General features: G+C 39.6%; 1 protein-coding gene across 2 annotated transcripts; it reads left to right on the top strand.

Moving 5' to 3' along the window:
* Positions 1–4,855: 4,855 nt before the first annotated feature.
* Positions 4,856–23,149, top strand: PPIL4 (peptidylprolyl isomerase like 4). 2 transcript variants are annotated; one of them, XM_002196434.7, is made up of 13 exons: positions 4,856–4,994; positions 5,508–5,575; positions 5,661–5,725; positions 7,191–7,308; positions 9,195–9,337; positions 9,673–9,769; positions 11,159–11,275; positions 12,174–12,298; positions 14,409–14,475; positions 15,318–15,429; positions 16,923–17,019; positions 17,645–17,783; positions 22,874–23,149. In XM_002196434.7, exons 1-13 carry the CDS (start codon positions 4,925–4,927, stop codon positions 23,093–23,095), a joined length of 1,440 nt encoding a protein of 479 aa, XP_002196470.2. In that variant the 5' UTR covers positions 4,856–4,924; the 3' UTR covers positions 23,096–23,149. The 2 variants fall into 2 exon arrangements, with proteins under 2 accessions (XP_002196470.2, XP_012427957.2); XM_012572503.5 differs by lacking the exons at positions 4,856–4,994; positions 5,661–5,725.
* The last annotated feature ends 100 nt before the right edge of the window (positions 23,150–23,249 follow it).

The raw sequence follows: 23,249 nt of genomic DNA, 5'->3' as shown, positions 1-23,249 counted from the left end.
GAAATAATTATATCTATTGTCAGCAAGGTATTTGAATAAACACTTGTACATAGAGGAGTGAGGCCTTCTGTAGAAGCAGACTCTAAATCAACTTTTTTCTTTTGCTTTATCTGATGAGCAGTGGTTTTTTTTGTTCTGCTTTTTGACTTCTGATGTTAGGGGTTTTTTACTACATCCAGCACTGCAGTGTGATAAAGGTAGGGCCAATCTTCTGATCTAGAAAGTCTCTTAGTATCTTAAGAAATTGAAAGTCTCAGAAACCTAGAGACACAGCTATTAAAAAAAAAAAAAAAAAAAAGTATATTTTTGAGCTGGAGAAGTCTGGTTAATTGTGAAGTCAGCTGAAAAAGAGGCAAATATCACTGCAGAAGAGAAAGTCTCAGATTCTCAGAAGTCATAACTCAACTGTGTAAGCTCTGAACTGATTGATGTTGTGATAGAGCTCATCTAGTATATAGTCTCCAGCTTTGATGATTAATGTACTGTACCTTACAGTGCACATCTTAATGTACAGTAGTGACCTTGGTTGTGTCATTTCGTCAGTCCTTGAATTTAAGACATTAACCCTTGTACTGGGTCTCAAAGTTCCCAATAAAACTGAAAAAAGAATGACTAAATTTACATGCCTTAAAATGTCCTTATCTACACACAAAAAAAATATCTGAACAAAATCTTTCTTTCTTCTTCCACCTTAAAACTTGCACACTACCAAGTAGAATTTCACACTTAGGAGCTGAGCAGCACAGATTTCCCGATTACTCTGATTTCATGGCTGTAAGTATTTTCCATCTGAAGTGGTCTCACAATCTCATTTTTATGGCTGTGACTCACCATTGCCCTATCTTCATCAGAGATGATGACAGCAAAGACTCTTAAGAATAAATGAGTAAAATTCATATTTCACGTTTCCTTATTTTTGATAAAACCACGTCATGCACACGCAAGGGCTCCTTCTAGCCCAGTCCCCGCCTCTGACAGTGGCCAAAAGCAAAAGCCCAGCACTAATCTGGGTAGAGGCCCTGCCCATGGTGACAATTTCCTGGCTGTCCCCAGGCTCAGTGCGGGAGGCACGGGGCCCTCCCGACCCCGCAAGGCTCTCATGGGTTTCCTGCCGGCACCCGGCCCTGCTGTGAACACCCCAGGTTTCCCAACAGCTTCCACCCCACCGTGGTGCCCATGGGGCTGCTTGGGCTCAAGCCCGGGTCTCAGCACAGCCAGCGTGGGCTGGGGGAACAGAACGAGGGGTGAGGTTTAGTTACCATCAGATCCAGGGTGCAACGCCTGTAGCAACTGCCACAACTGCAGAGTCTTCCAGAACCTTCCAAAGGCGGCGGCACACCTGGCGCCTCGGCTCCGGGGCAGGGGGGAAGGGGGTAGAGACAAAGAAACCACTCACCCAGATCTCCACGTGCCCACGGAGAGAGTTTATGGCCCAGCCCTTCCTTATTAAGGCATTAGGAAAGCCCGACGTGCACATGTTCATTGGCCGGCTCCCCACGCCCCTCCGGGCTGCGGCCGCGGGAGCTGTGACTGGGCGGGGGCCCTGCCAGTCAGCCCGGGGGCTGGCGGGGCACGCCGTGCTAGTGCCGTGCTGCCTGGCGACATTCACGCTTCCGTCTTGATGACATTTGTGATCAGCTCTCTGTCACCCCCCCGCAAGGGCCCTTTGCTAACGGGGGGGCAGAAGACAGCATGTGTCTGATTTGCACTGGAGCTGCAGCATCCACATCCAGGATCTGCCAGGCAAGAGCTCAGGGTAGCATTGGTCACAGGCTTATAGGTTGCAACTCATCTCTAAATCCAAGAAACTACTTAACTTTCAAATCATTTATCCCGTAGAGAAAAACCCAAATACTAGAGAAAACAATCTGTAAACAGAAAAACAGTTTGTAAATAGGAAACATAAATTGTAAACAAATCAAGTCCTTATATGAACTAACACTTCGAGAGTCCTGGATTTCTATGGGATTGGTCCTTGTGATGTTTGTTGAGGGGACATCAGGATAAGCAGACATATCCAGCATGTTCCAGTGTCCATTGGAACACATTTTTCATAGGTTTAGGCAGCTGAATATCATAGGATTATTGTGCTGTTATATGACTGACTGGAAGACATGAGAACATGATACTACTTAAGACTTAAAAGGGGGGGGCACATTCACCCCAACCCTTTTCCCCTTTTTTTCTTTGTATTACTATCTAAAAATAGGAACAAAACATGGACTTTGAACAGTATTAATAAGGTAGGGTGTTGCTGAGGGGGTATCTTTTTCACTATGAGGACTTGAAGGAACCTCTTCAGGATGAGGCTTTCTTGTTTATCTCAAAGGAAAAAGGGTTTAACTTTCGTAAAGTTTGTATACTAGTATACTTTTCTTAGAGATTTTCTGTATTTTATATTTTTTTTTAAAAAGGCTTGTATTAATACCTCGTGCAAAACAAATTTTTAACACAACTTAGGAATGATTAAAGAAATACGGATATTTAAATTTTCTAGTTAATATGGTAACAGTGCAAGCAATATTAACAGATTACTTTTATGTTTGGGTTTTTTTTTAAATAATGACAGGTGACAAATTCTCAGTTAAAAAGAATTTTGCACCTGAAATTTGCTTATTTTATTTCTAAATTAATGTTCTATGTATACTTTAGTGGATCTAGAATGTGAGGATGATTATATTATTTGAATCTTCCAGGTTGATCTGGATATATCACAATTAGAAACACAATGAGAAAACTTACTAAAATACATTCTAAGGTCTCTTTAATGCACAGTTGCCCATGTCTGAGACAGAAGCGTAATATTTTCTTAGTAACTGTCACAGACTTATCAGAGGCTTATTAATTTTTGTTTTAGCTAGCATAAACAACAATAAATATTGTACTGTGGCTTCTAGGACATACTTCTGAGACTGTTAGGCAATTTTGTAATTCTTGTGTGACACTCCTTCAATATTTTTACCCTTAGTACATTTTATTAGTTTATTAGAGTCTGTGGAATATGAGAACCTTTCAGAGGGCAGGGTGGCTGTGAAGTTTGGTTGAGGTTTGAGGGATAGAAACTTGGTCTTTGCTTTTTCACTGTCCATATGCAGGGAGGTGTACTGATTTTGAAAAGAGGTGGCTTCCTTAAGTTTGTGACAAATTCTGTTTGGAAACAATGCATAGCCTCCAAAGGGAAACTTGAAGAATAGAAGGCAAGCACCCCTGTACAGTCTGAGAGAGTAAGCTATGAGAGAGTAAGTCTGAGAGAGTATGCAGCACCAGAGCAAAGAGCACCAAATAGATATGCTTGTGGGCCTGCAAGGCACCAGCCAAAGTCTGCACATGCCTCAGAAAAATATGGGTTTTTAGTGTTATAAGTGAAAATGGACCCAGCCAAATTAAAAATAAAAATAAAAAATTATTTTGCAATCAAATTCTGTCTAGCCAGCTACAAGGAAAGAATAGTGCCGAGGCTGGGATCAGTGCTAGGTGTGCAACAAAGAAGTCAGCCTCAGCAGAAGTTTTCCTCTATGCCTACACACCTCCATCCTCGCACAAGTGGGTTTTTATAGGGAAAATTCTGCCTCAGGCCAGGATTTCGGCAATCAGTCCTTTCTTCTGTTCAGAGTCCCATAGTTTGATAAGATTTCTTTTCTTGGCAATGTCCGGAGTTGGTGAAAACCCTGCATTCACATGTATCTGTCTGGAGGTTTTCCATTATATCCCTTCTCGGGTCATTCATGCGATGATCAGTGCCTGGGCATCCATCCTCAGACTAGCCACATCCTTTTTTGTAAATCGGGTTTCAACATACACCAGGTTTCGCCTGCGGGGGGGGGGGGGGGGGGGGGGGACGGACTCCTAATACAAACGTGTATACTCCAACAAATATTCAATATCACATATATCATACTAGAAATGATGCGAATTATATCTACTACACATAACAGTAGTGTTTCCTACAAGCAGCTATGCCCTGCCAGCATGATTCTACAGCACAGTGCAGGCACTGGAGCGCATCAACTGTGCCAGATGGGAGCTCTGTGGATGTGAGGTGCCCTGCACAGCTCATCAGTGTGCCAGCACATCCTCCTGTGCCTCTGTTGTCAGGGTTCTTCCACCACCCTGGGCACCAGAGCACCCGAGGTGCTCAGTTCAGCTACAAGCTGGCAGTGTCCTTGTAATGTGTGGCTCTTACCAGCACGTGGACTGCCTGCACTCCTTGAGCAAGATCTTTGGGGCCTTACAGCAACCAAGAAGGGCACTAAGTAAAGCAAATGCTTTACTTACTTTAGAGGGAAGCTCTATCTAGTGAACCAGAATTAACCTAATCTCATTATTTCTATGCGCTTTCCATAATTGAACAGATGGATTACATTCAAATATCTTCCTTTTTAAATGATTCCACTTATTGCAGTGCTTAGCTGATGCCTGCTCCTCTTTGATTTTAGAGTCACTAACTAGATGTTTCATGGCTGCCAGCTGTGTGAGGAAGAGGGGGGAATTATGTCTCTCAGTGGTAAACGCTTGGGTCTGTCAGGTTTCCATAATTGTAAATCCAGCTTCTTGTGCTTGGGCACAACATTTCAGAATGACTCAGTAGCTTACGAGAGCGTGGACTGAGCTAAGGGCTGCCAGGGGGACGGTGGATTCACCATCCCTGGAGGTGTTTAAGGTACGACTGTGTATGCCAGTTATCTCTCAGCTTGGGCTCGATCTCACAGGAAGCTCTTTTCCAACCGAATTGTTCTGTCTGAAAGTATACAAGGAACTTACATATCAAAGGATATCCTGCCTTAATTTTGACACATTCCACGTTTTCCACCGCGCGCGCCCTCAGCACTGGGGGGACGACCCGTCCCGCCCCTGACGGCCGGCCGGGTCCTCCGCGCCGCCAGGGGGCGCGCCGGGCGCGGGGCGGGCTGCGGCGAGCGCGGCCATGGCGGTGCTGCTGGAGACCACGGTGGGCGACCTGGTCATCGACCTGTACACGGAGGAGCGGCCCCGCGGTACGAGCCCGGCCCGCCGGCACCGGGCTGGTCCCTGACCCCCCCGGGCTCTCCCCTGACCCCCCCGGGCCCTCCCCTGACCCCCCGGCACCGGGCCGGCCCCTGACCCCCGCACCGGCTCTCCCTTTGCGCGGGCGGGGGGCGGCCTCGCTCGGGACAGGGGCCAGGGGATGCAGTCAGCGCTTGCGGCCACAGATGTAATATCTGCTAAATCGAGGGGCCACCGTGAGCTTCTTTCTCAAGTGTTTGAAAAGAAACGGAGGGGGGGAGGTGTGTTTCTGTATAACTGGTCGAGTTTAGCGTTCTTTGAATCGCTAGAAAAGATTTGTAGGAAGGGATGAAATGTTACGTGTCCTCCGAGCATTTCTCTTAGCGCTTATAGGCTGTACCCTGATAGGTCTCGACACAGTCTGCTCCAAAACCACTTTTCTGCGCGTTAGACTAGGACTCTGTTATATCTGTTATTATTGTAACTGGAGTTTCCTTTGTAAATGTTGGTATGATTTCTTGCAGCTTGTCTGAATTTCCTGAAGCTCTGCAAAGTCAAGTATTACAACTATTGTCTTATTTATAATGTACAGGTGAGTATTCTCAGTTCCTTGTTTTTCAGTTGGTTTAAAATCACAAACATGAAAGCAATATCGTATGTATTCTCCTTTGTGACAGAGGGATTTTATTATACAAACTGGTGACCCCATGGGAACTGGTCGTGGAGGAGAATCCATATTTTGGTAAGTGTTTATGTATAAAAATGATACATACATATGTATATATCTATATATGTATCTCAACAGAGAATTTGTGTAAGGAGTAGGAGTTCCAATTAGATTGTCTTCAGCTTTCTTGGGGCAGAATTGCAGGTGGGAAATAAAAATGTTGATGCATTTGGTTTTCTTACTTAGATACCTTTTTAATTTCTATGCTGCCTTTGACCATTCACTATTTTTTTTCCTGGACATGATTCTGTCTCTGACCTTAGAAGTGAAGTTATAGGTAACAACTTGTACATACATTTTTGTCTGTTTAAAAGCTGGTAAATAACTATATGTTTGGTAAGAAAAGTATCATGACTAAATGCTCTGTAGAAGACAGAATCATTTAGCATTGTGAATACATTTATTATTCAGTGCTATATATATGTCTAGGTTTATTTGAAGGCCTGATATAAATGTGAGATGTAAAAAATTTTTGAGATTCATTTAGAGTTTTACAATGTTTGGTTAGCTCACTTTTAAAAATTCCTTTTTCTTGTAACATATTTGTTATATATGTGCTAAGCAGATGCAAGTCTGGGTAGGTAAACTTGCCAGACTTGCCTATCTCTGCACACAAGTAAATTAAGTTTATTTTGATATGGTACAAGTCTTCTAAGACTTTCTGGTATGGGAAATTGTGAAGTACAGTGTGATGAGAGAGTGTCAGATCCTGTCTGGCAGTAGCATGGAGAAGGTCAGTTCATCTTTTGTACCTGTTTGTTTCTGCTGCAGTCCATGAAACTGGGATCTGTTCTTCCAGGCAAAGTTTAATTTTAATCCTCTATTCATAGAGGCTAGCTCCTGCTTAGCAGAATGAGTTTAAGCGCACTACTATCCTTACATTTGGGCAAATATGGTTATTGATCATGCATCCATCAGTTTATGGAGTGAGACAAAATAAGTGATAGCAGGGTTAGACATAAAAAATTTAAAAGAATGCTACAATTTGCTATATCCTGCATATACTAAATTACTGTATGTAGTCCTGTCTGTATGATGAACTGATTTTGCACATAGATGTACTGCTTTTCTGTTTTTCTTGGGACATAAATCTTTGATGTAAATAACTGCATTTTTACAGTGTGGAATAGCTTACTTTTGTAGAACCTACTTAAAATGTATAGTTCCTTCATGCCTCAGAAAAATGTTACATACTGTACTTAAAAATATGTAAGTGTACCCTTCCCACCCCACAAAAGGCTTCTTGAAGTGAAATGTCCAGAGAAATATTTGTTGTTCCTTGTAATATAAACTGTGGAAGTGTACAGGTCTGTAAATACGTTCATGGGTGCAATGTAAAATCTAGGTTTATTTGAAGGCCTGATGTAAATGTGAAATGTAAAAATTTTTTGAGATTCATTTAGAGTTTTACAATGTTTGGTTAGCTCATTTTTAAAAATTCCATTTTCTTGTAATGTATTTGTTATATATGTTTTTTTAGTCAACTGTATGGTGATCAAGCAAGATTTTTTGAGGCAGAAAAAGTGCCAAGAATCAAGCACAAGAAGAAGGGAACTGTGTCAATGGTGAACAACGGCAGTGATCAGCATGGATCACAGGTCAGCACATGGTGTTGTTACATGTCTAAAAAACTAAAATAAAAGTTACAGGAGTTGACAAAAGCTGTAGAACAATGACACTGTCATGTCAATAGCATCTTCTTGTAGAACAGTCAAAAGGCATGTTACAAAACCCACCATAGCTAAATATTTTGCATAGTTTTCCAGGTGCATATGGGTATTTGGTTACAAATAGAGGAATTAAAATGCTCATATTCAAATCTTGTCTTAAATTAATTTTATTTGCTAGTACTCAGTCCTGTATTTTTTCCCTTTATTTATTTCTCTCTGTTAATACTTTGATGTGATTTTGCTAATGTATAAAATGGTCAGGCAAAAAATTCTGTAGTTAAATGGAAGTGAAAATTAAGGAAACTGAGTTTTGAAATAATGTTGACATATTCTGGTTATGACTTTGTGTTAGTTTGGAAACTGAAATCATAGCACAGTTTCTCCTGTATGGTTGCTTGAAAGTTCATTCATAATGTAAGTTTTGCACTTTTACCACAGTGCTGATATAAAACAGTTTTTGAAAGTGGTCTTGTTCTCTTTGCTGTTCACGGACACAAAGTTTTTGTTGTAGGTAATTATTTTTACTTATTTTGAAAGGATTTTTTTTATATTTAAAGCTCATAGAACACTACTATTAATTAATTTTTTTAGGTGCATTGCCACTTCTATGAATTAAAATACCTTACTTGTAATAGCCATGTATTTTAATGAGTGATTTTTAATAATCAAAGAATAATTTTTAAAAAAGGTAGGGTTTTATTTGAGCTAGAGCTTGTGATATATACACAATTATATAATTATGCCGCTTCCCTGCATTGTATGTATAAAATGGCATGGTTGGGGTATTTAGGAAAAAGAGATTACATTTGTATTTATATTTAAGATCCAGCCTGTTAGTGTATATGTAGGCATGTGGGAATGAATGGTGATCCCAGGAACATTATTGCAGCTTCTTCCTTGGGCAAGAAAAATTCCAGAAAGGAGCTACATGGAGTTGCCTTACAAGTATAGTGTAGCTTAGTGTAACCTAAACCAAATACTTAAATGTGTTGTAGAGAGAATGAGGTGTGGGATGTTACCAGTCAGACTGTAAAGTGTGGGTGCAGCAGTTGTGTCCTGTTATTTGTGCATATCTGCCTCTTCCTCCCTCCTCCGTTATGAAGTGCCCTCTACAATTCGTTACTAAATTCTCAGCTGGTATCAATTTTCATAGTTTCAGATTAGTGATAGGATACTTTCCAGTGCCAGTTTGAGTTGATCTAAGTCAGTGTGTTAGTTCTTCTCTCAATGCTACTGAATCCTGTTTTTCATGAGAAAAGGGTTTGTGGGACAAAAGGAAAAAAGTCTGGATAGAATAGGTAAAGATAGTAGTTAAAGATAGTACTATGGGAGTTAGATAAAGATAGTACTAGGGAGTTTTTGCCAAATTTATGAAAAAGTACCTGCTGAATGCTGCTTGGTGAACAGGTGATTTGAGCTCAGCTCACAAAGGGTAGCCTTGCTCTTTTGGGCCTCTCCCTTTCATCAGCTATGATGCCAGTCACAACCTTTGCTGCTCTTGCTTACCAAACCTCCCTAGCAGAGAGCTCTCTGCTCATCCAATGCCCTTGTGCCTGATTACCAATTCAAACCAGTTCACAGAAGAGTCCTGAGAGCTGCACCCACAGGCTCCTGCAGATTGAGATTTTCTCAGGTTGTGGCTGTGAGCTGTACATTGGCTCACCATGTTCTCCGAGGTAAGAGAACGCGGTAAGCCAACGTACTGGCAAGAGGTTTTTCTCCCCGCACTGAATTCAGTGACAGTGTGTTAAGATACAAAACTAGGAACAATAAATTAAAAAAAAATACAACCTGAATTTTTCTATCTTTTGTAGTTCCTCATTACCACAGGGGAAAACCTGGATTACCTTGATGGTGTACATACAGTATTTGGAGAAGTGACAGAAGGCATGGATGTATTGAAGACAATTAATGAAACCTTTGTAGATAAGGATTTTATCCCATATCAAGATATCAGGTGTGACTGCTTTTAACTTTACTTGTTGAGGAATACATTATTATTAAATGTATTTACTTCTTTTTGAAAACTAGATTAATATCATGATGTCAGGTGACCTGTATGTGCTATCTTAAATAGTGGTTAAATAAACAAGTACTAAATAAACAAGTATGTACAGAAATCTTTAGCATGTTGCCCTTCCAAAAGAATCAGTTCTAGGATTTATAAGCACACAGGATATTTGGCTGTTTGTAATACAACTGAAATTTAGTGGGGCTGGCTTGCTGTTAGATGGGTAAACCAAGTTTTACTTGCCTGTAACCAGTGCTGATCTTGATTTTGTTTTCTCTAAGGATAAATCATACAGTAATTTTAGATGATCCCTTTGATGATCCACCTGGCTTGTGCATTCCTGACCGCTCACCGGAACCTACAAAGGAACAGCTCGACGTGAGTGTTCACAACAGGGGAAAGTTGGAAGAAATAATTAAATAAGTTTATCTCAATTAGTGTCCAGCACAGATTTGGCCAAAATAAGAAATCAGTCTTCAAAATTTTGTGTCTCAAATCTGTGTCCTAAAAGAGCTATGCAATTTTTCATGTAGAAGGTGTTCTTCTACTGTGCCATCTTGAGATCTGATATATCAAATACTTGTCAGTTATTTGGAGCTATTGCTGTGTTTAATCAAATACAGCTGCTTAACCTTTCAATAGAAGGATAAAAACATGACTTGGGTGCTCTCCCCTATGAGTCTGGTGGAGTTGTATTTGAAAGCTGTATTTCAGTTTTCTATTTACAGTGTAGATAAGCAGAACATTCGGAGTATTCAGTGCTGGTATTACTGGTTTTCTGTATACTCTAGTAGAAGACAAAATATAACTAACATTTATTAATCTTGAAATAGTTACTACTGTTTTCCTTTTAAATGTGAATAGGCTATGTTTCAGTGGAAGTAATCTTTGTCATTCTTAGAGTTATATGTGAAGGCACACATACTGCTGTGGGCTATTTGTTCAAACACAAGGAATTTCCTAAAAAATAACTGCAAGCATGCAGTTACATACTTGTATGTGAGAAATTGTATATGTGAGATTATTCCCTTGTATGGAAACAGTTGTTTCAAGTAATGAGTTAATTAACAAGAGAGAATATTGCTTATTTTTAAGCTTTATATATACTATTACAAGATTGAAATTAGGGTTTCATAATATGTGTGTACAGTGGTTAATCTCTGATGTACCTTCAGATATGTTAAGAATAAGGTCTTTAGTAGCTCACTGCCAGCAGCATAGAGATGTGAAGACTTGTACTGAGCTTTTTTCCCTCATAGCCTGTCTGAGGATACCCCTTTTAGCATAGAAATATCTATAAGAAAGGCATTCAGAGATGCTGGTGAGGAAAAAAAAAAAAAACCTCAAGTTCTGCCTAGGTATAGATGTATAAAACCAAAATTATTATTGTACTATATGCTCTGTTTAATGTCTTGCTAGACACAACATATATTTGCAGTCTTCCTTACCTTCATTGTGGCAGGAGTTACCTGGAGTAGAAATGAGTTGACACTTGTGGTGAGATGTTGAGTAGGTGGATATATATAAAAGGATTTAGAATACATCACTGAATATCGTTCAGACTAGTCACAGAAGTTCAGAAACAGTTAACAGTGCCTGAAATGTTGGAAGAACAGAATAAAAGCCCAGTTCTGCAGACATACAGTGCTTAAGCATTTTTTGTGTCTTGAGGGGTAATGGGAAAGGTCATCCAAGTAATAGTTGGAAAGTGAGAAAGAATTTTTGGCCATAGCTTGGTAATAAATAGCCTTTTCCTTCATTTTTCAGAGTGGCAGAATAGGAGCAGATGAAGAAATTGATGACATGAAAGGACGGTCTGCAGAAGAAATAGAAGAAGTTCAGGCAGAAAAAGAAGCAAAAACTCGTGCCATTCTTCTGGAAATGGTGAACATCTTTCTGTATTATCTTTTAGATCTTATTCTGGTGTGTGTGCATGTTAAGTCTAGGAGGATGTGTACTATTTGTCCTGAAATTACATATCTGGTGGTGATGTCATGTTTCAGAATCTGCTGTTAAATATCTGTTGTACAATGAAAGGATTGAGCATGACCGCTCATGTTGTGGTTTTCTGATAAAACCGGTGATACTTCATTGTCAGAGTGGGCCAGTGGAGGCTTTCTAAAAACTTACTAGAAATGCATCCAATTAAAAAATGTAACAGACATAGTATGCTGCTGGAATACCTCCAGTCCTGGAAAACTTTTAGCATGTGTGGGAGAGAGCTGAGCTAATTTGTGACAAACTCCTTCCACTGCGTACAGTGGTAAACTCCATAGTAACAAAAATTGTGAACAGAAGTCCTTTTTTTTTTCTTAAAGAAAAAAGAAAAGTAAATAAAGAAATAAAGAATTGAAGGACAAGTGAATCCATCTCACTTCCTTACAACTACCAAATTCAAATTTATGGTGGCTTTTTTGCAGCAGAGACTAATTCCAAGATCAAGCCAGATCTGGCCACAGTGTTGCAGAAGATTTGTAGGGACAAAAAGGGTGCACTTCTACCTTTTAGAACTGTCTGTTTGTTATGCTAAGAATAGAAAAAGCAAAGTAGAACGTATTTGTGAACTTTCATGAATTCTAGCAGTGGAATTGCAAATAAATAATACATTTTAGGTGCTATAGAAAACACTTTCTTTTGTGACACTGAGTAGGAAAAATACTTTATTAAGTTTGATTTTGTGATAGGAATGTGAGAGCACACAGAAGATATGTTCCCCGTGTGCTATGTTGCCTGTAGAGAGCTTTAGGCAGAAGGTGATGAATGTCTTCTTTCTGTATCCCAGGTGGGAGACTTGCCAGATGCAGACATCAAGCCACCAGAAAATGTCCTTTTTGTTTGTAAACTGAATCCTGTGACCACAGGTGAAGACCTGGAGATTATATTTTCACGATTTGGTCCCATTAAAAGGTAATTACGATAAAAGCGAAAACCTTCTTTCTTGAAATTGAACTTGTTTCCTCCCAGTCTGTTTGGGTTTGGCTGTAAAGGAGTAGTCTGGTGTCTCAGGAGATTTATGCTCTGTCTGGATAGAGACCACACCAATGGGGATACAAAGGCAGATCTAGCTAGAGGAGTATTCTGTCCCCAGCAGTGGTTTTAAGGAAAGCCTAAGGAAGTGTAGGAACCAAGAAAGCATATGACACTCCTCGCTGCCCCCCATCCTGTCACTTCTTTTATCAGTTTTTATGTCAGATGCTCAAATGAGCTGGGTAGAGACTCTGGGTTTTCCTGTCCTGTGGGAGTATGTGTGGTTTGGGATAAAGCACCAAACATCTGATACACTTCTTGTAAGGTGTTCCTCATTCCTGCTGCCCTTCTCATTTTTGGCCTTGGCTTTTAGTAGTTTCAGCTGATTCCTCCTAGTACTGGTGTCAAAAGATCGGATAGGCAATGAAATCTGCTTTCCTACGATCTAAAGTTTTTTTTTTTTCCTTGCTAAGAGTACTAACCTACATATACATGCTTCTTCATAGTAGAGATATAATTTTGTTTCATTTTTCTTGTTCTTTTCCTGTTCTTTTGTTTTCATCTCAAGATGAGAGAACCAGAACTGCACACAGTTTTGAAGAAATTACAGATTTATAGTGGAACAGTTTTGTTCTCTGTTTTACTCTCAAGTCCTTTTCTAGTGAATTCTAAAGCTGTTTTTAATATTGGGTTTTTTGGGGTTTTTTTTGGGATTTTGGGTTTTTTCACAATATACGGTTATGGTTCAACCCATGCTTATCTTGTTGCACGTTTATCAATTCAAAGATGTTCCTTACGCCCTTGCACTTACTTTCCCCAAAAGCCTTTGGTGCAGGAGTTCATTAGAATTTGCAGAGGGATTTCAAAAGGCGTAATGGAATGGATCATCATCATCACCACACATGTGCCTATTGAGTCTGTTAGAGCATTTCACTTAAGTTTATTCAGATGGTCCAGAGTAGGTGCTGTATATTCAGCTGGATGCTAACTTTGTTCTGCTTGGAATTTCTGGCGATTTGTGCAGTACTGGCACACAGGCCTGCAGGCTCCCAGATCCTAAACTACACTGTCTCTGTGTGTGGGTGAAATTGGCACTGTGTGCCACTCTTACAGCTCCAGCATGATTTATCTATGCACTAAGGATTTCTAATTTTTTGTTCCTCTGTCCTTTTGTCACTCTTCTGCAGTCTTTCCGCTTTTAGATAGGTTCTCTGAATAATCCATGAGGGAGGGTTCTTGCACAAAACCATTCTGCCTTCTGCTGCAAGAAATTCCTATGGCTTGTCTGAATAGCCTTATGGTCTACTATTTTTTCTTTCCCCCCAGCTTTTTTTTTTTCTTTCAGCCTTGATCATCTTTTGATTGTAGATCCTGATTTGTCACTTCCTCTCTGCATGTGGGGGAGGTCTCACATTTATTCTTACCTTAATGCCACATATCCTGTCCTTGTTGCCTGTGTGCCCTCCTTCAGCATCCTGCAGTCAGAATTTACGTCGAGTACAGGAGTTGTGTAATACTGATAAAATACTGTATTGTTCCCATTTTACACTCCTTACTCAATACTTTCGGGCTTTTTATTTTTGCCCAGTGGCCTGCGTGATAAAAAGCTGGGCTGCTGAAGAGGTGCGTGCTAAGAAGAGAAAGTTTGTCATAGGATGTTTGTGTAAACTTTTGCTTAAAATGACAGAGAAAACAGAATGTGAAATTTCTGGTCTTGCATTAGTGAAATGCAAAAAATTAAAAACAAAGAGTAATGTTGGAAAATATATTTTGCTTCACTGATTAGAAATTAATCTCTAGTTTTGTGCTTCATGGTAACCACGTGTGAGTTCAGTGTAATTGTTCAAAGCAATGTCTCATGCATTTTTTTCTTGCAGTATGGGGGTCTCAGAATCAGGTGTTTTAATACCTTCAAGGTGTTTAGGTTTTGTGGGTTGGGGTTTTTGGTTATTTTTTTAACTCTTACTCTCCCTTTTAAATAGTACTTTCCTACCCTACATTTTTTTTGCTCCAACAGTGTTGACATTTTAATTTCATATCATTTTTTCAGCTGTGAAGTGATCCGAGACTGGAAGACTGGTGAATCTCTTTGTTATGCTTTCATTGAGTTTGAAAAGGTATGGGTTTTAGGTATGAACTCTATGTAGATCCCCCTTGTAAAAGCCCCTTTTGGTATACTTCCATTTAGGAAAAACACTGACATCTTCAAGTGTGGAATAGCTAATATTTTCTCTTACTGAGGGAAACTATAGCTTAGTTATAGAAGTTGTAGGTCCTAAATGAGGCAAGCATGTAAGTCTGTCTCTGTTTGAGCAGCCAGTACAAAAATATACTTAGACTGTGTTGAAACCAGTGGGAGGGGATCGGGCCTTTTTTTCCCCTGAGTGCATTAAATCTTCAAAGAGTTGAAGAAAGGAATGCTAGGAGCATGCAGCATAAAGAAAGGATGGTGTATGGAATAAGATGGATCCATGTGTACAGTAGTGTTTTCTTCTGGGCTTGTAAATGATACCTGCTGTATCAACACTGCTAGTCTTACTGTGAGATGGATGGCAATAGTTCTCTTGGTGGTGCACAGCTTTATGTGTGCTGGTATCTTTCATCTGCGAGGACAACACTGGAAAGTCTTCTCACTTTTATTTAGCCTACTTACGTAGTTAAAATGGAACTTTTATCAGTTCTATTTTTTTTTTTCTGAATGCATTACATGTGCCAGATGTGTAGCTGGATTGGCAAATTTTTAAAATAGTGAAATGAACTGAATAATTGGGAATTGAAATGCTGTTATTCAGACAAAACATAACTATTTCTTTTGAAATGGTGCAATTTAAGAACTGTGGTGCTTCAGGCAATTTCAGAAAGAATTGTATGCCACTAAGCAGTTGTATTTGTGTTTGAGCTTTTCTGTGAATATTCCTGTGAAATAATCATGACTCAAGATTTTCCTGGTTAATATCAGGAGGACGACTGCGAGAAAGCCTACTTCAAGATGGACAATGTGCTGATAGATGACAGACGGATACATGTGGATTTTAGCCAATCTGTTGCAAAGATTAAATGGAAGGGAAAAGGTAAGTATATTTGCAATTCTTCAATCCTCATAACTTAATAAACTGTGACTTCTAAACTAATTATTATATAAAGAGTTAGGAGTTTAAATCATCTTCAGCATATAGATGTTCCTGATACTGGAATTAATAGAGCAAACACAGTTGTTAGTTCTTCCCTTCATTTATTTCATAAGAAAAAGTAGAAGGGTTTCCTACTGTTGCATGAACATTGCATTGCCACTAATTAACATTTTAGTCAATGTAATTTTGCCACTAAAACATTTTTTTCATCTCAAACTTTGGACATGATTTTTTCTTATATATTACTTACTAGCAAAATAATATACCAATATATTCATATTTTCTAGTTTCCTTATTCACTGTATGCCAGTCAGGTGTATACAAGAAAAGGTCAGTATTCAGGCCAGGGATTTCTGCTCTTCACCTCCTGTAGGTGAAACATACTGCATGGCAGACTGTATGTTACAACCCAGTTTCAGGTGTTTGAGGATGTTTTGGGAGGAAAAGGGTGGTGGAAGAGGTGGATGCAGTGGTTATTTGAATACTGGGGCATGAGCAAAACACTGGACTTGGAGAGGTGTCTGTGCATTGCATTGGTGACATTCTTGTGTGTGGTCTTCTAAAAATGCAGTCAGCCCTCAGTTGTTGGCGTGCAGTTTCTCCAGGTAGGGTTGTGGCCATGAACACTGAGATACTGGGACTTGTCCTGCACAGAGCTGAGATGACTCTGTATTCTATCTATACTAGGTGCTCTGGTGCATCCTGTATTGACTGCCTACTTGGCAAACTTTATCTGAGGTCTAAATTGTCCAAAATATTGGAAAGCGAACTATATTGTCGTTTTGTATGGTACCCAAAAAATGACCTTTCCTCCTCGGGGATGTTTTCTGGCCCGTGAGTGTTGCAGTTCTGAGCGTGGCCGTGAGAGGGCAGCACGGTGCCGTAGTCCGTTGATCCCTGCGTATGTGCTTCAGGGAGTGGGACTGAAATCCATCGTGTCCCTCTTTAAATCCAGACGTGAACATTTTTGTCATAGTCTTCCATTTGAATTCTTGAGCTGTAGCTGTCTCAGAGGTTTCTCTCAGTGCATACCAGAGCAAAAAGTCATTTAATAATGAGAACAGTCTGTGGGCTTTCATGGTAACAGAATTTTAAGTAGTGTGATATAGGACCAGTAATAGAAATGAGACTAAGCCAGCTGCTGGATCCTACTTTGTGATCCTCTTTATGTGTTGTCTCCACTGGACATGAATGAGCAGAAAGCTGGGTATTGTTTAATGGAATCTGCAAGCAAGAGAAGGACAGAACATCACAACTTGTCCTGCTCTCTTCTACTCTGTTATGCAGAGATCAGTACTTCTGGAACTGTATCCTGCTCTGGAGCTCTCTATGGTTATAAAGAGCCCCTAAATCATCACCAGAACTTAATGATGGTTGTGGGTCTTGGTTGTGTTTGTGGTTAGAGTGAAATTAACATCTGTTTTTGTGGACAGGTGGGCGGTATACCAAGGAAGATTTCAAGGACTATGAGAAGGAACGTGACAAACCTTCAAAATTTGCTCTGAAAGAAAAGGCCAAACCAAAGCAAGAGTATCCTTTTATTTTCAAAGGTACTATTTGAATTAAGTAGAATTTATGAAAACAGCCTGGAAAAAAAACTTATTTTTAAAGCCTTTCAAATGGATGTTTGCCTTCTAGTTCATATAACCATTTGGTGTTTGAGATGGAATTTATATTTTGTGGTTTTCACGTTGATCAATTTAGTCAAATCAAAATGTGCTGTTTCACTTCCATGTTGTGTGCAGGTAAATAATGTCCCTGGAATGACATATGGCATAACAGAGTTTGTAAGTAGTTTCAGAGGGGACCTTCTGCATCTGAAATGAGACCTTTCTAGTAATAAAATAATTCTCTAAGATTATACTTTGCTTGTGGTAAGCATGAGAGAAAACATCATAGCTTGTTCGGATATCCACAGGTAGAAAGGAAAGGAGAATGCAGCCTGGCTGTATTGTTTGACAGGACAGACTTCAGTCATTTTAGCACAGCTGATTTTTTTTTTTTCCAATGTGTACAACTGTGTTCTAACTGAAATATGTTTTAAGTCTTGGTAAACTCTTGTCAGATAAACAGGGATTGGTTTGTTTCCTGGGCTGTTGTGTTCTGCTCTTTATTGATATTGGGAAACATATCTGTCCTTAACCAGCACCATCAGTGCCAAGTATGACCTTGTACTGGATGAGGATGTAGAAGAGTCTCACACAAGTCAGTCGCACTTGGCTAAAAAACAGAAGAAGAAAAAGCACCACCACTCCGAAGATGAGGATGATGACAAGAGGACCAAAAAATCTAAGGTACTTGACTTTTCATGCATTAACTTTATATCTGTTCATTGTTTTCCTCACAGAAAAGCCAGGAAAAAAGTGTGATATTGAATAAGGACACGGTGTGCAAAGTCCTGTATAACATACAGCAGTTGTAAACCTACAGAAGGCTGATGTTAATATTTGATTATGAAGGAGGGCTTCCTCATGGACTTCTGAAGCTTGGCATGTCTAGATGTTTTTTTGCCAAAACATCCTGAAGAGGCAATGTAGCCTCTCATAAAGTAGGGGATCTTCAGCACTTTGAACCTGCTGTTCACATATTCCTAGTCATAAAGTAGTAAGTAATCGTATATCATGACTGTAGACTAGGTCTCATTTTCTTGCCAGACCATCATACATTGGGTTTTTCCTACATGGAGTTGGGAACACAATCTCTTTACATTATCTTTTTGTATTTGTCCTTAACTGTTTTGGAAGTGTTTGTGTAAAATCTGCACGTAGATTTGCTTGCATCTAGAATGTGTAAGCCTATGTGCTGTGAGGCTGGGGCTGTGGGGGACAGCACCAGGAGACAGTAATTCTGTCATTCATTAGTTCCACTGCAGCCTGTCAGGACAGCACGCCCACATTTCTGTGAACTTGGGATACTGAAGACACAGTGTTCTGTGGGAACAAAGTCTGCAGTGAGAAATGGAGAGTTAACCACCACTGAAGTGAGTGTTAGGAAGAATTGAGCTAAGCTGGAAAAGAAAAAATACAAACCCCAGTATTTTAACAGTGCCAGTTTTATGAGTGAGAACAAAGCTGTCTTCTAGCAATTTTGCAGAAAGTGAAAAAGTTTCAGCCACAGCAAATAAGGCTATTGTCCCATCCTGAGTTTTGAGTACTGCTGAAAGTTTTGGGTACACAAAGCGTACCTGATTCTATTCTTATAGATCACTTCTTGCTGTGATGCTTGAAAATTATTTATCTCATGCACATCAGCAATTAAAATCTTTCAGTGCCAGCAGTGAGCCCTATTGCTCATTCATGGACCCAGTCTTTTTGTCACTGTACTAATTCAGTCAGGGTCCTTTGAGTGGAGGGGAGGGGTTTGTTCATGTAAGTAAAGTCCTGACTGCAGCGTGTGCGTACAAGAGGTGTGGACTAATGTTGGTTTATACTTTTTCCTGTCTGTTTGGCTGATAGAAACTGTTGTTTTAGACTCCTTGAAAAAGTATTGAAAGATATTTTTGGTGACAGTCTTTGTTCCTGATGGTTTGGGAATTGCACCCATGGAACAGGCTGGTCATGCATAGCAGAGAACATTTTAAAATCATTTAGAAGTCTTCACCCCTGCAGGTGGCACAAGTGCTGGCAGCAGTAGGTTTTTAACCTCTGTTCTAATAATTGTAAATGGATTGTGGGATTTCATAGTACACAAACATGAATGAGAACAGAGGGATTCCTGGTGCTATTTTCAGGTTCTGGAATAGAACATATTCTAATATTTGTCTGTGTGATCTCCTCTGTGTTTATATGTATCTTTTTGTGATTTAGTCACCTGCTCCTGATGTGGTTTGTTCTTATAGTCTGCTGCTGCTGTGTTCTGATGTCTTCTTTCCCACAGCTTTCTTCTCTCTTAGTCACCTTTACCATTTTGCTGTAAGTAGTTTAGCTTTCTTATGCCCGAAATTACAGATGGAGGCTTACTTCTATTCTCTGATGGCAAGCATCATAGTTCCCCCTTGGAGCTGTGCAAATTAATTTCTGGGAAGAATTTTTCTTTCTGGATTTGAATATCCTCATTAGTGTGTACTGTACAGTGTGCATATACTGAGCAGTACGTACTCAGTCTCACACAGACTCATTATTTTGGGCATCACTTCTCTAGTGAAATCTGCAGCTAGCATATACAAAATTTTATTTTTTACTGTTCATACTTTGGGCATAATATGTGAAACTAAGGGGAAGCAGGCATGTTCCTGAGGTGGAATATATTCAGTGGGAATATTGAGTCCAACACAAAGCATAACAGCATGAAAACTTTGTAGTGAATGGTAGCATTTTTAGTACAGGCAAACAAAGCATTCTGCCTTTACTCTATTTTGTAAATCACTGAATGTATTTGAGATAAGAACTTGAAAATAAAACAACAGCGGACCTTCTACAACTCATCAGCCAAAGACCACAGCAGCCATGCTTCATACAGAAACTTCCACCGTGAGTCCATAGTGTGGCAGAGATTTTAATTAAGAGAGGTATGGGGCTTATAATGGGAAGTTCTGGCAACTGGAGCTGCAGTTGGTGCTATCAACTCTAGCTATGACTTGAAGGAGTTTTATTTTCTCAATAGTTTCCATGATGTTGAGTTGTTTTTCTGTTCTCTTGCTGGTGTTACTTTTTTCTTCAGTATATTTTGACTCATCCTTTTCTTAGTCTGACACCCACTTCCTGAATCTTCAGCCTCTGTGTTGATGTTTCAAGAATATATTTTTGAGTCTTGTGCTGTTTGACTTCATTCCAGTGGGTAGAAGAGGTAGGATGCTGTGGCTTGCTTTTAGTAAGTAACAGGATGTGGGTCTCGGGCAGAAGGGTGGACTGCCATGTGGTTTTGTGAATAGGATTTGGTGGAGTTTCTTTGAATACAGGACATGCTTCCACCTGAGATCTATATTATGACTTTGTTCGCCTTCCAGTTTTCTCTGTGTATTTTCACTTGGATTTTATTTTTTAAGAGAACTGAATCTGTGAAGTAGTATGGCCTATCCAACAGATTTTTGTGAGACATAGGGACTTCCCAATTTCAGATCTCTGTAGTATGGTTTTGGCAGAGGTTCTGATTTTTCTGGTTTTGGTTTCCTGCTTTTACTGCTTATTGGACACTGTTCCCTTCATATTCAGGGCCAAGTTTTATCAATTTCTCCCCACAGAAATGGCACTTGATATTTGTTTGCTCCTTTTAACCTTTAACTACTGTATTTAATGTATGTAAGAGGTGGCATATGTATTTTACTTCTGTGGCCATGATATTTCTAGCTATTTCACCTGTGACTGCTGTTTAGCAAGTTACTACTTTTGGCAAAATCAGCCATGAACTTCCAGAGAAGCATATTTCCTTATTTCCTTCCTTGTGTGTTCCAACACAGTGCTGGATTAAGAATTGGGGTGATCATCACTTACTCATTGACCAATGAGAGGCTGTGATCATAGATTTGAGAAATCCAAATTTCAGCAGTAAGAGAGAGCCTGTTTTAAAGTATGAATTTTTTTATTCTTCTTCCAAAACAGCATGTTTTTGACTTTCAAGCATAAAGATTTGGTTTCAAAATACCATTATTTTTAGTAATTTAGTGTGTTTTTAAAATAGACCCTTTTCCATGCCAAAGACTTTAAAATGAAAAATCTTATTGAAGGGGAAACGTAACTTACGCTGGCAAGAAATAAAGATGCAATTCATTATATTAATTCAAATTACAGTTTTCTTCCTTTACATTGTGATCATATCAGCTACTGTGGTGACTTAGTTGTGTCACTTTCAGATTTGTCCTGTACACCTGTACCTTAAATGCATTTGTGAAGGTCACTGTTGTCGTTTAACGCAATGCTTGTATGACTTCTAATCCTTTCAGCAAGTTGTCCATTTCTGAGGTATTCAACATGGCCTATTTGTCTGTAGTTTGAAATGTTCACTAAGCTGTTCCCTGCCCCCACTTGGCCAGTAGCCTTGTCTCCAGTGTTTACTTGGTAGATTGTTCAACTGAGTGTTGCCCTGCTTTTCTCCTGTTTCTCCATGGGAGGAAGCTCCAGCAGCAAACCAGTTAGAAGGCAGCCATGCACCAAACCCTCCATTTGGTTTTCTGACCAGTATTTTTTGTCTTGTTCCTGTCTACCTCTCCACTAACATGTCCATTGTCTGATATTTACTCAGGCCTTGTCACAGAGGGGCTTGAAACCTATTGGCTTTTTCAAACATATGGAGACTGATGCTTTTGGGTACCAGGCTATTAATATGGCTGTGCATCATTTTGAGAATGGATGGACAAATCTCTTACAAGTAGCTGGAAGCATCACTGAGACTTTGGTGGATCCAGATTTTAAAATATGTACTGAAATAAAGTCTGACAGTAAAGATGTGGAATAGGCATTTGGCCACCAGTGAGATTACTGTAACCAGCAGTAGCAGAATGTTTTTGTTATAGATCAAACCTGTGATTATTCATGTGTCTGTTTATCCAGAGGGTTTGTGTTGCTTATAGTAACCCTAATACTTTCAGCATTATCAATGTAATTCTAAAGGTGGTGTTTGCTCTGGGAACCACCCCAGTCACTGGCTTTCTGCATAAAATCTCTGTTCACTGTTTTTCGCTGTTCTTTCAAATAAATGAAGTTTGCTTGTTAGTACATGGAGTATAGGTTTTGACCATACAGTTGTGAAGGCTGCTGTCATGGTACATCCTTAGAAAAATAATATCTGAAATTAGGAAAGAAATATGTGTGATTCAATGCAGGCATTCTTCTTAATTCATATTGATCTATGCTTGACAGTGTTGTTTCAAAAACCCCATAAAATTGTATCTCTCTGTTAGCACATACAGTGATATTAAACTGTTAGGTTGTACATTCTGCTGAAGCCTAGAATTTAGGCCATTAAGAATTATTACAGGTAGGCCTTAAAATACAGTATGCATCTGCATAGTACTGGAATGCCTATAGGGCTTGAACCAAAAGTTATGGAAATATTTGCATTGCTGAGGTAAAAAAATGTGAAATCCAAATGTAGCTTACAGACATATTCGATGCTCGTGAAGAGTTTGATAGTACCTACCTGAATGGAATCCCTGATAGAACCAATTTTTGCTACAGCTCCTTAGGCAGTACAAGAAACATGCCTGACAGCCATTCTTTTTTCCGTAAACACCAACAGAAACTTACTTGTAAACGTACCTTCTTCAGATAGTTTCAGTAGGGTATTTTTATGTTAGCATTTCAAATCATTGTGGATGTGAATTTCTTTAAGGTCATACCAGCTGTAGCTAAGGAACCAGCCATGCTCAACTTGTCTCTAGTTCTCTTTGTGCCTCTGTGTGTTTTCCCCTCTTGTTTGTAACTGCATTTCTGTCCAATTCCTTTGCCAGGATTCTGACCGGAAGCACGAAGAGTGCTGCAGGGAGAGGAGCAAGAGTGAGAAGAAAGACCGGCATCGGAGCCGCAGCCGCTCTCAGGAGAGAGATTACACTTACAGCAGGCAAAAGGACAAATACAGAGAAGACAGCCGAGTAAGAGACTGGGATAAAAAAGCAGACAGAAGCAGAAGTCCTAAGAAATCAAAAGACAAAGAGAGATCCAAATACAGATGAAAGACAAGGAAAATACAGAGGGGCACTAAAATAATAAATTTAATTTTTTTCTTTTGTGATAGTGTTTTTTCTGTAATACTTACTGTAGTGTCTGACTGCAGTATGCAGTATAATATTACAGCTTGAGATACCCTTTATTGGAACATGGTCTGCT

Source organism: Taeniopygia guttata, chromosome 3 (genome assembly GCF_048771995.1).
Source record: "Taeniopygia guttata chromosome 3, bTaeGut7.mat, whole genome shotgun sequence".
NCBI lineage: Eukaryota > Metazoa > Chordata > Aves > Passeriformes > Estrildidae > Taeniopygia > Taeniopygia guttata.
The sequence above is the reverse complement of the archived record's forward strand: the minus strand, read 5'-3'. Positions and strand labels throughout refer to the sequence as shown.